The sequence below is a fragment of the Saccopteryx bilineata genome, chromosome 7, assembly GCF_036850765.1.
Source record: "Saccopteryx bilineata isolate mSacBil1 chromosome 7, mSacBil1_pri_phased_curated, whole genome shotgun sequence".
NCBI lineage: Eukaryota > Metazoa > Chordata > Mammalia > Chiroptera > Emballonuridae > Saccopteryx > Saccopteryx bilineata.
In genome coordinates, this window is record NC_089496.1 from 100,335,067 (window position 1) to 100,349,556 (window position 14,490).

The following is a 14,490-nucleotide window of genomic DNA, read 5'->3' on the forward strand; positions in this document are numbered from 1 at the left end:
AATTGATAGTTTTACTGTAATTTTCTGCCGTCCATAAATATATTGAACAATAACTTGCTTCGTTGTAAGTGTTGCTCATCTTTTTACCAGAGCAAAATGTATTTCTGAATCTCATGTTAGACTGAAGTCTAAAAATAAACTTTCTTGCCCTGGCCGGTTGGCTCAGTGGTAGAGCGTCGGCCTGGCGTGCAGGAGTCCCAGGTTCGATTCCCGGCCAGGGCACACAGGAGAAGCGCCCATCTGCTTCTCCACCCCTCCCCCTCTCCTTCTCTCTGTCTCTCTTTTCCCCTCCAGCAGCCGAGGCTCCATTGGACCAAAGATGGCTTGGGCACTGAGGATGGCTCTGTGGCCTCTGCCTCAGGCACTAGAATGGCTCTGGATGCAACATAGTGACGCCCCAGAGGGGCAGAGCATCACCCCCTGGTGGGCATGCCGGGTGGATCCTGGTCGGGCGCATACGGGAGTCTGTCTGACTGCCTCCCCGTTTCCAGCTTCGGAAAAATACAAAAAAAAAGCCACACACACACACACACAAAAAAAAAACATTTTCACTGTACAATTACTTTAAAGTACCTGTGCTTCAATAAACAAATTTTCTTGTTCCCTAGCTCCCTGTCTTTGGATCTGGAAATGCTATGGTAGATGGCCCATTGCTGGCAGAGAAACAGAAGATGAGACCCAAACTTCCAAAGTCAGCTCCAGGCATTAGCCTCTCCCCAGTGGCTGCAACGCCAGGACAGACACTTCAGTTCAAGCTAAGGTTAGAGCTCCCGTCAGGAACAAAACTAACTGAAGGAGTACCCAGTTGCTGGTTTCTAACAGCTGAAGGTATGAAAATAATCTTGCAAATGCAAATATTCCATAAATTCTTGATATTTAATCTAGTACTTTCTCTCATTTGTACATGATATTTTTGCTCTATAGTTGGGCAGGATTTGAGGGACGTCCTGAGACAGAATAGATTCAGCTCTAACCCCACTTTAGCAGTTTTCTATAGTCTTTAAAATTCTTCTCTTTCATTAAAGAACAGTGTAACTCACCCAAAATTACTCAACCATTATTGCCCCCATTCGCTACGAGGCTAGTCTGTCACATGAGGCAGACTTCTGTAGTCACAGAATGACAGGTCCTCGAATATTAGGGCTGTGAAAGGCACCATCTATTATGAGGAGGCTAATGGCTCAAAGAGAAAAAGTAATTATAATAAATGCTTATTATGCTGATTATGGTAAGTGGTCAAGGGCATATATTGAATTAGGCGAAAAAAATGGAATTTAAACCTAGTTCTGCTTGTTTTTAGCTTAGTGTCTTTTCCATTGTGCTACTCCTTCTCAACTGGGCTCTAGGGTTATTAGTCCTAAAAAGTAATTTTGTTTAAAAAAAAAAAAAAAAGTTCAAAGCCATCAATTACACATTTGGATGTTATGAAAGTATCTAAACCTTACGTTCAATTTCTGTACTTAACTCGTCACAGTCTGTGGATGGGCACCAGTCCAATCCGCGGACTGTCCTTGGAGTGGCACTGTTGTTTTAGAGCACTCCAGCATAGAGCGGGGGGGGGGGGGGGGGGGGGGGGGGGGGGGGAGGACGGGGACGGGGACAAGGAGACCAAGGCAGCTAACAGGAGCACACGCAGGGGTCCCAAACTTTTTACACAGGGGGCCAGTTCACTGTCCCACAGACCGTTGGAGGGCCGCCACATACAGTGCTCCTCTCACTGATCACCAATGAAAGAGGTGCCCCTTCCAGAAGTGCAGCGGGGGGCCGGATAAATGGCCTCAGGGGGCCGCATGCGGCCCGTGGGCCGTAGTTTGGGGACGCCTGCAAGAGAGCGGTTTCCTGGGGCCGGGTGCTCTGAGGAGAGTGACCAGCATATCAGGGGCTGTCGATAGCCCAGGGAAGATCAACACTAAGAATCGATCGTTGATTTGATGTTATCGAGTCAGTTGATGTCCTTGACCAGAGCCGCTGCAGAATGCTAGAGGAGATGCCTCCTTAGGACAGGTTAAAAGAGAGCAGGAGGAGGAGAACTTGGGAAGGCAAATACAGGTACCAGGAGTTCAGCTACACAGAGGAGATACATAGAGCAGTTGCTGGGCAGGGGAATGGAGCTGAGAGAACAGCGTGCTTCCCGGTGGCACAGGGCCAGCAGAGAACAGAGCTGGTATGTGGCGGGGTGGGGATCCTGTGGGATATGAGAAAGGACAGGATCAGCTGCACAAGTAGAAGGCTGGCCTTTGCCAGGGATGTGGACACATGCAGTGAGGAGAGAAGGCCGCATGTGTGACTCAGCTCTGGCTGGGTGGCTGTGGAGGTAGGTGTTTCTGATGCTTGTCTTATCTTAATACACTGGGAAGCACAGGCCTTCGACTGAGCCTGAGTGGGAGGGGGACAGGGTCTGCAGGAGTGAAGGGATGAGAGGTCACCCAGGAGAGTGGGTAGAGCAGACGAGGGGAAGGCAGGTGACTGCTGAGCAGCCTGAGGCTGCTGTCACGGATGCTCACAGGGAGGCTGTGTCTGTCTGCCCAGGCAGCCACAGTGCAGGGGAGTGCTGAGCAGTGTTTATAAGCAGGCTGCCCCCGTGACAGGTAAGAAGCCAATGTCAGGTCTCCGGAGTCCGGATCCGCTGTTAGCTGTGTGTACCGCTGTTCCTTTCCGTATACAGTGATGGAATCTCTCACAGTCTGTTCTCAAGAGTTACCTCGATTTTCCCCTTGAGTATATATCCTTTCTTTTAATTGAAGTAACTTAAATATATGCTCTTTTAATTGAAGTAACTTAAGTCCTTTCCAATTCAGTTCTTTGTTTTATGATGTTTAGTCTTCCAAATAGTTTGTTAAATGGTTTAGAGCTGTCCATTGCTGTTTATTTCAAAGTAATAGTATCATTGAGACTTCAACCACCAGTTATCAAGCCTGAAGCAGTGGCTTCTTCAGAGAGGCCAGAGGTAGAATTTATACTTTGTTACGTGCTTGCTACAAGAAAATGGATTCCAAAGCCATACTTTAAAAGGATGCCGTTGGAGCAGAATAAAACAGTGTTGGAGGATATGTAATTGAATACGAATGAATTACTGTGATCAGAATCCAGGCAGAGCCTTTGTCCTCCCTCAATAATAATTTGGGGTCTTTTGATCTAAGAACACTTCCTGTTCGGGTCGGTTCTCCAAGTATGCAGCTCCTGTAAATTTTGTAAAGACCCGAGTGTGTGTTTCGGTGAGTGTGGACTGTTGTGTACAGTGAGGAGGCAGCGCCCTGCCCCTCACAGCAGTGCCTTCAGCTCCTCTGCAGACTGGGTGCTGATTTTAAAGCAAAATACTAGTCGCCCAGAGCTAGATTCTGACCTCTGGTCTGCGTGATCTCCGCTGTCCTCGTCTCCCCCACTCTTTCAGGTGTTCCCACTAAGCCTTTCACTACCACCCCCCCTCCGGTCCTGTGCCCTCTCACACACTTTTGTACACCACCCAGATCTGTGCCTTCTTACCTTGGTGTATTCTCGGGGCGGCAGTGACTCCTGCGACCACCCACTCGGGTCCACACCAAGTGAGCAGAGAGCTGGGTGGACTAGCCGGGAGGAACTGCTGGGTTCGAATTAGAGTCCAGCTCTGGGGTGACTGAGCCTGTGGGGAAGCTTCCCCTCCCACCTGTCTGCACGCGGGAGAAGGCTGAGCCATGAGGTGCTAGGAGCTAGCTTTGTGGCCACAAGAGGACTCAAACCTCGACTGTTCCTCATCCCTCTGTAGGTTCAGAGCAGCTCCTTGGCTGCCTGTTGAACTGCTCTGTGTCCATTAGTCTGAAAGCATTGCGTCCGTTGGAGATCACTGTTCATTTCTCTGTGTGAAATTAAAGAGCAATGTATTGATTTTAAAATAGGATATTAACATGTTTACTATAACTCTACTTTGTCAACACAAATTAACATTGAGACGGAGTAAAATATTGATAGTATTATAGGAAAATAAAGCAGTCTATAGAACAAATTCTTAGCTATTTTATCCAAGATGTTGGTTTCATTTTTATTGTATAGGAACAAATAAGCTTTTAGGCAAGAATCCCAATAATTTAAGGTTTTTGAAAAGTATTTTATAGAGTACATTTGGACACCTATGATTAAGGGACATTTCTTTTCCCCTTGGCCAGTTAGAGACAGTCACTATTTGTGAATAAATATGGATCTATATAGTCAAAGTTTTCAGCATGTGTGAAGGTTGTTTGTTTTCTTACAGAGACAGAGAGAGAGTCAGAAAGAGGGATAAATAGGGACAGACAGACAGGAACGGAGAGAGATGAGAAGCATCAATCATTAGTTTTTTATTGTGGCACTTTTAGTTGTTCATTGATTGCTTTCTTATATGTGCCTTGACCGTGGGCCTTCAGCAGACCGAGTAACCCCTTGCTGGATCCAGCGACCTTGGGTCCAAGCTGGTGAGCTTTGTGCTCAAGCCAGATGAGCCCGCACTCAAGCTGGTGACCTTGGGGTCTCAAACCTGGGTTCTCCACATCCCAGTTCGACGCTCTATCCACTGCGCCACCACCTGGTCAGGCTGTGTGAAGGTTTTAAGCCAAAAACAAAACAAAACAAAAAAGCCAGCATAAAAGAGCCACTAGCAGATTATAACTTCACAAATCCCGTGTGAGGTATGTGAAAAATATCTGAAGGAACATTTTCTGTGTTTTATTTCTAGAATTATTCATTAAAATAGCTCGATTTACTTTGCTGTTTGTTTTAAAATATAAGACACTCCCCTCCAACCTATTGTTTAGCAAAATCAAAGATTCAATAAAATAAAACACACTCTTCAGTTCAGAAATAAACAAAGAAGGCCAAAGAATTTTAAAGATAATTTTTAAATAATTGTTTAAAAGTTCCTGCATAAAAGCTCTGGTCTGAACTCTTTCGATTCTCACCTTTCACCTTCTCCTTTTATTGGACGTGTTTTTCTCAACTTTGATTTTAAAGTCAACAGAACATTAGAGGCAATGAACTAGAGAGATGGAGAGGACCAGTAGAGACAGGTGCTCCGAGTGTTGGCTCGTCCTGAGGTCAAAAGAAAGACAGGAAAGCTAAGAAGTGGGCCTAGAATTTCATCACTACTCAGTAGGCAGTTCAGATTTTGTACAGACAGCCCCGTGTCGCTGAGTCATTGGGTGATGTTCACTGTTCTGTGTAGGGTGGCAGGAAAGTGTGGCCTGCACTTCCTGAATGCTGGCTCTTGATGCCAACCCCTTCTAACGCTGAATGTCTGTGAGAACGTGCTTCCTCGTGATACATGCCTTCATCCTGACGGAAGGCACTAGATGAATACAGACATCTAAACATTTTAATGCTATAAGGTTAAAGTTTTTGGTGGTTTTTCTAGACTTTTGTTACATAGATTATTTATGTAAGTCTTAGAAGAGTTTTATGTATTAAAGAGGTAGACAGAATCTCAGTTTTTACATTGTTTAAGCTCATTTGAATATTATATGCAATGTGACTTATTTCTAAAAGAATTTTTTAGGTTTTCCGATTACCTTTTGATAATTATCATAATCTTAATTTGCAAGTCACGACAAAGTTATACATCCATTTGTATTCCCTAGATTGTTCTGTAGTTTTCATATTATAGTCCTGAATACCTATATCCTTCTTGTGCAGTTTTAGTGAGTTATCTTTTTATATTTTAGGCCATGAATGGCTTCTTCAGGGACAGATGCCATCTGGAGAAATAGAGAGCATCTCCAGTCAACCCACCATCTCCCTGCAGATTCCCGGGGATTGCCCGTCACCTGAAGCCGTCGTGTCCATCAGCGTGTTTCTCTATTACTGTAGCGCGGACAGCGGGGCCTGCACGATGCAAGGGGTTCTGTTCAGTCAGCCCGTGCAGATCACCGGCGCCCAGCAAGGGCGCCCCCCTCCCGTGGAGCTTAGGTATGCATTCTAGCCGCCCCGACGGCCGCCAGTCCGCTCAGCCGCTGTACTCTGTCCTCGCCATCGCTGGAACCCATGACCAGAAACCTGACTTCTGCTCTGGACACCAGGAAACCCACTGCTCGGGTCTGCACCTGATGTTAAAGCACAGCTGTGCTCCTTATTTAATTATTTATTATAAACAAAGCCCTTTGCTCTGGCTGTGGACCAGCTAAGTCACTGACTGTAGTCCAGACCACGGCATAATCTGTGCTGCTCTCTGGCACATGACGTAGTCCACACTTAACAGGCTAGCACAGTATCATGAGATAACTCGCAGTGATCACTGATAGCAATAATGATACCAAATATTTTACCTAACTTTTTCTACCTTTATTAATAGCGAGCAGCACACTGAATGTGTAACTTTCATAGTAACTTGAAAGCGAACCCAAGGTCCAGTCCACATGTTGGTAGAAGGCCACCTGACATTCAAGGCGTGAGGTCTGTTGCCACCCTCCCTCCCCCTGAAACGGCTTCCATCACGGAGGAGCCTAAGAGTACCTGGGTGGGAAGTGTGCTGTGTTCTCTTCTGCGGTTTCCTCAGTTCAGATACACTGAAAACAGATCATGTCTGTTCTACTATGTTTTACTATGTAATTTGCTGTTCTAACTTACCATTATCAATGCCTTTTAACTCTATGCAGAGACGTCTCCAAAGACATACAGACTCACTCCCTTGACTGTTTTCTGAATGAGCAGTCTTACCAGATAACAAATGAGTCCTCAGAAATAGGGCTTTCAAGGAGGAAGGGACTTAGGGACACATTACTGCGATACTGCTATAGTTAATGATAAACAATTGTGATAGCAGATGTAAGTGGTTTGTATGTTTTAGAAATTTACATTTTACGTGTAAGCTTTAAATGCAGGTTGGTTGGGTTTTGGTGTTTTCAGTTCCCATATTCATAATTTATGATCATTTATTGTGACGTTTTTTAAAATCACATTTAAGCCTTCAGAGTGAAAATTTCAACGTGATGCACTTTCATGCTATTAATATATATAGTATATTCTAATATGTTACTTGTTAAAATATTAAGGCTGAAACAAACAGATTTGATAACACAGGATTTTTTTTAACCCCAAAAGATACTGAAAGGCTTCTTTAAATCATCATTTCCCTTTATAACTATTTAAAGGCCTGTTCTTATTTTTACTAAAACTGATTCAACTTTTTGTGACTTAATCAGCTTACAATGTTTTTTAAAAATCAGGTAAACCATATTCAATTAATATTCATAGACAATATGGCATATGACCTCCCTCCTTCAAAAAGTTAAATTTGAAGTAGAATCTTTTAAGTATCATCGTTCTATTTCCTTATATATTTTTGAAATATAGTTTTGAATATACTGTCTCTTCTTTGATTTAGGTTAACTAAATCTCTGAAGTAAGGAAATGCATAGATTATAATTTTGACTTATTTTTTAACCTGTTAAAGCTATTTAAAGAGGGATAAATGTAAAGAATTAGGTTTAAGATTGCATATAATTACCTCACAAACCTTTTCTCTCCAAAAAAATGTTCTATAATAAAGAGGTGTACATTAATATTCTCATTTTTAATATTTGATGATTAGACTTCTCATTTCCAGATGGATAGGATGAGAATATTTTGGCTTTACCTTTTTCTATTTAAGGGCATAAACAGTTTCACTCTCTAAAAGAAGTTTATACAATTTTAACTTGGTAATTCAGATATATCTTAATGTTTTTCAATATTGTACACATACCTTTTTATGTACATTAAAAATTTTTTAAGTATTTCTTAGAATCTATTAATGTTTCCTTTGTCTATACAGTGTTTTAGGTATTTCTTGATTTTTAAAGTACAGTTTTAATGAACATTCTTATTCTTAAAACCCAGCCACCTGTCTGCATTGTTTTTTACATTCAAAATATTATTTATGATTAGTGTGATTTTTTTATAGATCACACTAAAGCAATATAAATAGGTTCTTAGAATTTATGACTAACATAAACCTCTTACATAAGAGGAAGTATGAGAATGTTTACTTTTTAAAATTTCTTGATCCTTGCCTGCCTTCTGTTTTCCATAGGAACGTTTGTATATTTTTAACGTTTGCTTTTCTTCCTGCATAAGTTATGATACTCAGTGATAGTAGTGTAAGCCACCTTAATCAGAGTGCCAGGAGCGTGGCATTATAAACACTTGGACATAAAATACCTGGAGTCTTTGCCCTAAATTATTCTGCTTTGTCAGTATTTTTTCCACCCCTCCTTATGATTTCACAAATGGTAGGGTTTGCATTTGTACTCTGGATTGATACGATCCCTGAGAAGAATTTTCCTAATCTTGAATATGCGGTCTCAAGCAAATATTTAACAACTACTCATAAGGGAAAACTACAATTCAATCACCCATAAGTGTAACTTTGGCAAAGTTCAGTGGCTAGAAAAACGGTATCTTCCTAACTGTTCTGAAAATAGATTTAGTGATAGTATATATTATCAGGCCTGCAGAAAGCTATAAACCTTACAGCTAAAAGAGTTTAATATGTGTAGATGAGTATATGTATGTGTATACCTGTAGGGAGGTATACACATACAGATACAAAGAGCAACTCAAGAATTTCTCACATAACTTTCTCTTATGGCCAATATATTTTTGAGCTAATACCACTGAAGTAAGTATACTCTGCTTGTTTTTCCATAGTTGAAAAATTGGGAAGATATTGATAATACCATCTCTGTAATATAAGTTTCTACTTGCACAAAATTTACTATTAGTTTTTATCTTCCAATTAAAAAAAAAGTTTAGTCTAGCCACTATATTTGGCATCATGTTTTAAAACAATCATCAAAAATCAACTAAATCCCATAGTTCACAATTGAATAAAAATATCTGCAGAAGGACTGTGCCGACTGGTTCTCCTGAGTGATGGACTCGAGGCTATTTTATTTTAATTTTACTTTTCTGTACTCTTTTTTTTTTTTTTTTTTTTTCAGTGAGCAATATGTTATTTAAAAGAAAAACCAACTGGAAATGTTTTTAAAGATTTTAAATGAACAGTAAGCACTTATTATGTAACAACTTTTCTCAAGTCACTTTTATTACCAAAGATCAAAACATAGTTTAGAGCTCTTGGATCTACCAGTTCTAAGCATGTGATTTGGGGAAGTCAGAAATGATTATGGCTTTTTCTTCTGGTGTGTTTATTGTGTGATGAATGGAATGTAGCGGTTAAGAGCAGGGACTTCCCAGTCATTGGATTCTAACCCTATAAAATGGAGCTACTATCCCTGCCTCCCAGGGCTGCAGTAAGGACTCAATGAACTAGTGTTTGTAAAGCATTTAGTAATTAATGAAACTGCCCATCATTGGCTTAGTTAATAATAATAACTTATGACCACAAACACATGGCTTGACATGACCCCTGCAACCACAATTTCTAAAGCAAACTGTTTCTCTACCAGCTATCAGATAGGTTAATATTCTCCATAGAGTTGGGATTTAAGAAGAGAAATAGTTTCATAATAAATTATATTACTGTTTTATAAACAATATTATAAAGAAGCATACCTGCAGTTTTATTTTTAAAACATTTTAAAGACTTTCTAGAACTATGAGCAATAAACTTGCTCACCCCAAACCACGTTCTTGTAACTAATAGTGCTTTACAAAATCTTCCAAGTACCTTTGTACATTTTGCCTCATTTGAGCTTCATTGTAACCGATGTCCATTTTGCAGAACAGGAAACGGCTTTAGAAAGTGGGTGTCCTCTCGAGCAGAGCTTGCAGAGCCAGCCTGATGCTGCAGCAGAGCCCACGTGCGCAGTGGCTCGGCCAGGGCTGAACAACTGAAGGAGAGAAAGGGACAGGTTTTATATGAACACAGGTCTCCTAATTCCCAGCACTACTCCCAGCTGAAAAGCGAAAACAGACTGAGAAATTCAGAGGACTCCCATCCTTTTGTGAATGCCTTATTAAACCTTTGCAGTAGTTCAATAAAGGATAACAGCTAAATTTATTGAGTGCTTGCTGTGTGCCTGGCACTTTTCTGAGTGCTTTTTCTATGTATGAACTCATTTAATTTTCACAACCACCTTATGAGGAAGGTACTATTTTATCTTGCTTCCCTGATGAGGAAACTGAGACGCAGAAGTTACATAAGCATTACAGTTATATAAGTCCCAGAGTTAGGGAGAGGCTGAGCCTGCTCACCCACCATGCTGTAGTTTCCTTAAAAACAAACTTTCCATAGTTATATACATATATAGTAACTAATCAATCCAAAGAACCCAAAAGGTCCTAGTGAGAATTGGTTTTAAACTTGAAACCCATTTCATTATATTAGCTTTTAGGGTTTCTCATGATACACTCATGTTCCAAGGTATGGAACAGGCTGTATAATTCTTGTTCCCCAGAAGGTTTTCTGTACCATTCTTTCTTAAATTCAGATGCTATCCAGAGTTTTTCTTGGCAAATGGATATATTAGAGAATTAAATGGCTTTTCAGTGTTAGTTCTGACAAGGCTATTTTAATTGGTCTTCAAAAGGTAATTATAAGACCTTATCATGAAGTTTAACTGAATTCTTGGCACAGAACTGCCTCAGACCCAAAATCATTTATATTTAAGAAAAGTTTGTTTTATTAAGCAAAGTGAGCTCTAGAAACGTCCTATTTGGCCAATCTGATAACATACATAAAGGCCTGTGCTTCCTTGCTTCATAAATAACATTGTGGTCTGTAGACCGCCCCCCAACAGTGACTCAAATATGTATTAATTCTGTATTAAAGTTTTTTCAGGTCAACCTATTATTCCAGCGTTAGCTACTATTAAAAAGAATGCAACAAGGCCCTGACTGGTTGGCTCAGTGTTAGAGCATCGGCCTGCTGTGTGGAAGTCCCAGGTTTGATTCCCTGTCAGGGCACACAGGAGAAGCACCCATCTGCTTCTCCACCCTTCCCCCTCTCCTTCCTCTCTTTCTCTTCCATTCCTGCAGCCAAGGCTCCATTGGAGCAAAGTTGGCCCTGGGCGCCGAGGACAGCTCCATGGCCTCCACCTCAGGCACTAGAATGGCTCCAACCTCAATGGAGCAATGCCCCAAATGGGCAGAGCACCGCCCCCTGGTGGGCATGCTGGGTGGATCCTGGTCGGGAACATGCAGGAGTCTGTTTGTCTACCTCCCTGCTTCTAACCGGGAAAATACTAAAACAAAAAAACAACAAAATACTACATACCACTGATTATGATACACGGCCATCCAGGTACAAAAATATAAACATCTTTTTATTGTTAGTTTGCTCATTTAAATTAAATAATATTGGAATTTGTTAATTTTATTATAAAATCTCATTTCTGAAATTCAGAAAGAATAGTACATCAACTTAAAAGGGTAATGATAACATCCTATTTACAAGTAGAATTCACTGTTGGTCACCAAGATTCTCCTTTTCTTTGTGTTGCACATATATAGTTTCTTTAAATAAAGAATTCACACTCAGCAAAAGTCACTATTTTGTCCTGAATGATTAAAAGTTTGCTTTTTCCCATTTCCTTACAATACAGTGATAGAAACAATGGAATGAAAAGTTAGAGGCTCGACTAATCTGCCTGTGTGTGCTCCACGGCCAGCGAGCCTCAGCTCGGTCACACACAGACAGTTACAGGAAACAGCAGGTGAGACCGGCTGCTTCTGGCTGGCCCCCGTCGGTCTCACCAGCAGAGAGCCCGCGCACGGTTGACTTGGTTTCATTATCTTCAACGTTAGAGCTGGAAAGTGAAAACCCTGGATTCTTGTGGAATGTTTGCCTAGTTATAGTCAGTGTTTAGTGTGTTCCTTTTTGCTGCTTGTGGCTCTCAAGCTTACAGACCAGAGGACATTTAATTCCATTGAAAGCTCCATAACAGAACAAAACAGAAAAGAATCGCAAGTATTTCCAGATACACTGCCCAGCCTGTCCCAGCAACCACACAATGGAAAGCCCTGCACACGCGCCCCGGAGTGCTACCCCGTGGGCCCAAAGCATTTTTATAACTGCCGGGCGTGGCATGATGAATTCCTTTAGCAGCAACTTATAGTCCTGGTGTTTTCAGTGATGCGGTTAAGCAAAATGGTCCCAAGTTTTTGAACGTGGAGAATTTGAAACTCAGTCAGATGGACAAACAGAATTAACTGCCTCTTGCTTTTATCTACTTTGTTACGTACATAGGTACATTAGAAATTCTCGCGATGAAGCCTCATTCTGAAGTAGAGAAGAAAATGAGCTCTCAGATAAATTTGGCCAGTTTTAAACAGTGTTTTATGATTCTTACCCTAGTGTGCTATGCTTTTGAAAAATGTTAAGGTATAGAGGATAAAACAGTAGTTGATAAAATTGTGGTAAAGAAGAGGAAAACTAGAATGTTCTTTTCTGAAAACATAGGGCTCTGCCCTGTAACAGTCTGTTTATAATGTGTAGTCATTATTCTTAGTCCCCCCAGAAATGTATCCGTTCTGTGAGCATGCACATTGTGTTCACTGTTGTGTTTATTAGTGTTCAGAACGCAAACACGGTTTTTGTTTGTGTAGTCTTGAAGTGTTTTGTTCATGCATGCCTCTGATACTGATCATCCAAACCTACCTGTAAAAAAGTAGACTGCTGCTTCCTCTCCACACCTGAGGCTTCTTCTCTTTAAAAATAGTTATTTCTGTAGAAGTTTCCCAGAAGAACCGTGGTTACACAAAGAACAGATCTAGCAGAGTGATTTGGTTGTGATAAATATTTTTTCTAGAATTCCTAATATGTTTTCAGAGGAAGAGAAAAGTACCCTATGTGACTTTGAAGTTAACTTCTGTTCTGAGGTATACCTCCCTAATTATATTTTAGGTAGGTTAATATCAAAAATTTTAAATTCTCACCGTGAGGGACCATTGAGAGCCAGTTGAAAAATGTTTTAATTGCTGTCATTACTTGACACGTGGACGATGGGCAAATCAGTTTTCTGTTTGATATTATATAATTACTTTCAAATTGTAACAATTCATAAATTTGTCAGATTGTAAAGACAAACTTGTGTGTTTGCTAAAAGTGTAGTTTTATTTCTGAGAATAGAGTTGATATGCTGTGCTGACTTCCTATCTGTCATTCCAAAGATTTGATTGTATTTACTTTTTTCTCCAAAAATGAAAAAATGCAATGGAATCCAATTTACAAGGGCATACATTGATATTTCTAGACATGGGTCTAGTTCTAAAAAAAAAAAAAAAAATTATTTGCATTTTTAAGTGTTTCATGTAGACAGATGAATATATTTTTATACAACACTGTCTTTCTACATTGATTTCGAGACTTCTCAGTGACTTTCCAGTACTTGTGTCACCGGGAGGTGTTTGGGAAGAGTGTGCAGTGCACTTCTCAAGTCCGAGGGACCGGAGGGCGTGGCCACGGGGAGCTCGAGGGCTGGCACCGGACGCTGACTCCTGACGGCTCTTTCCTAAAGCTTTGTACATGTTTTCATGAACATTAAATATTGTCTCTCTACAGCCACGTTTCTGGTTTTTAATAACACTTTTTAAGTATATCATGAGATCATTTTACTGCTTAGAAACCTGGAAGTGATCACTTCTTGCTTGAACTTTTGGGGAAAAGAGCATAATACTTAGTGGTGGTTGTTTATTTAAAGCTTCTGCAAGCAGATAATTTAAAATAAAATGCAATTGTGACTAAAATAGATTTTTCTAAAACATTTGGAAAAGCTGCTCTTTTCAATAAATGGTACTGGGAACATTTGAAAAGAAAAAAATAGAGCTCTGCTTAACGCTATACACAGAATTTGAGAGGAATTAAAAAAATATATACAAAAAGGCCAGAAGAAATGGAAGAGCATATAGTGTTGGCAGTGGGGCTCTGCACCCCAGCTCAAAGAGAACAGACTGGTGGTTGCCGAGGGTAGGGGAGGCAAAAGTGGGTGAAGAGTGTCAAACGGTACCACCTTCCAATTAAAAAGGAAATGTGCACATGTATAGAGCCTATTGGTTTACACACACACGCGCAGACGGTCCTTGCTTTGCACAGAAGAGCACACAAATGATCGTGCAGGCTGGAACTGCAAAGCACTCAACTGATGGGGAAAATAAGTGTTCCATGATGTTTACAAATGTTTGTTAAAATACTAACCACTTGGTGTCAATTACAAACATGGAAAATAAAGAAAGCTAATATTTAATACACTGTAATGTAAAATATTATAAATTGTGAGCATTAAAGCATTTACTTCTTTGTAAGAAAACTTACCAAGGGTTATTTGAACAATGCTTGCTTTCCTCTCATCGTAAAATTTATGATACAGCACAAGTATCTTCTCTCTGCCCTGGCAAGTTGTCATGCTCCTTTCTAAGTTTGGATCAGCTAACATTTTCATCTCTGTGCTTGCAGTGTTGTGCTATATTTCCAAGAGTTCTTTTAATGTGAAGTTTTGGCCAGAGTCATTTCCTCTGGGACATCATCATCCTTTTCATCACGGCCACTTCGCTGATTTATGTCGAAGAGTTCACCTTCACCAAGTCTCCCGTCTCCCAAACATTCCCATA

At 40.6% G+C, this 14,490-nt stretch overlaps 1 protein-coding gene across 4 annotated transcripts in view; it reads left to right on the forward strand.

Moving 5' to 3' along the window:
• Positions 1–11,650, forward strand: part of NHLRC2 (NHL repeat containing 2) — a 58,981-nt gene extending 47,331 nt beyond the window's left edge. The window contains exons 10-12 of one of the 4 annotated variants that reach the window (XM_066239679.1): positions 609–828; positions 5,667–5,910; positions 9,665–11,650. In XM_066239679.1, coding sequence (XP_066095776.1) covers positions 609–828; positions 5,667–5,910; positions 9,665–9,725 — 525 coding nt within the window. In that variant the 3' untranslated portion in view covers positions 9,726–11,650. Of the gene's footprint in view, positions 1–608; positions 829–5,666 lie in introns of all 4 variants that reach the window. The other 3 variants (XM_066239682.1, XM_066239680.1, XM_066239681.1) reach the window with 3 other exon arrangements.
• The last annotated feature ends 2,840 nt before the right edge of the window (positions 11,651–14,490 follow it).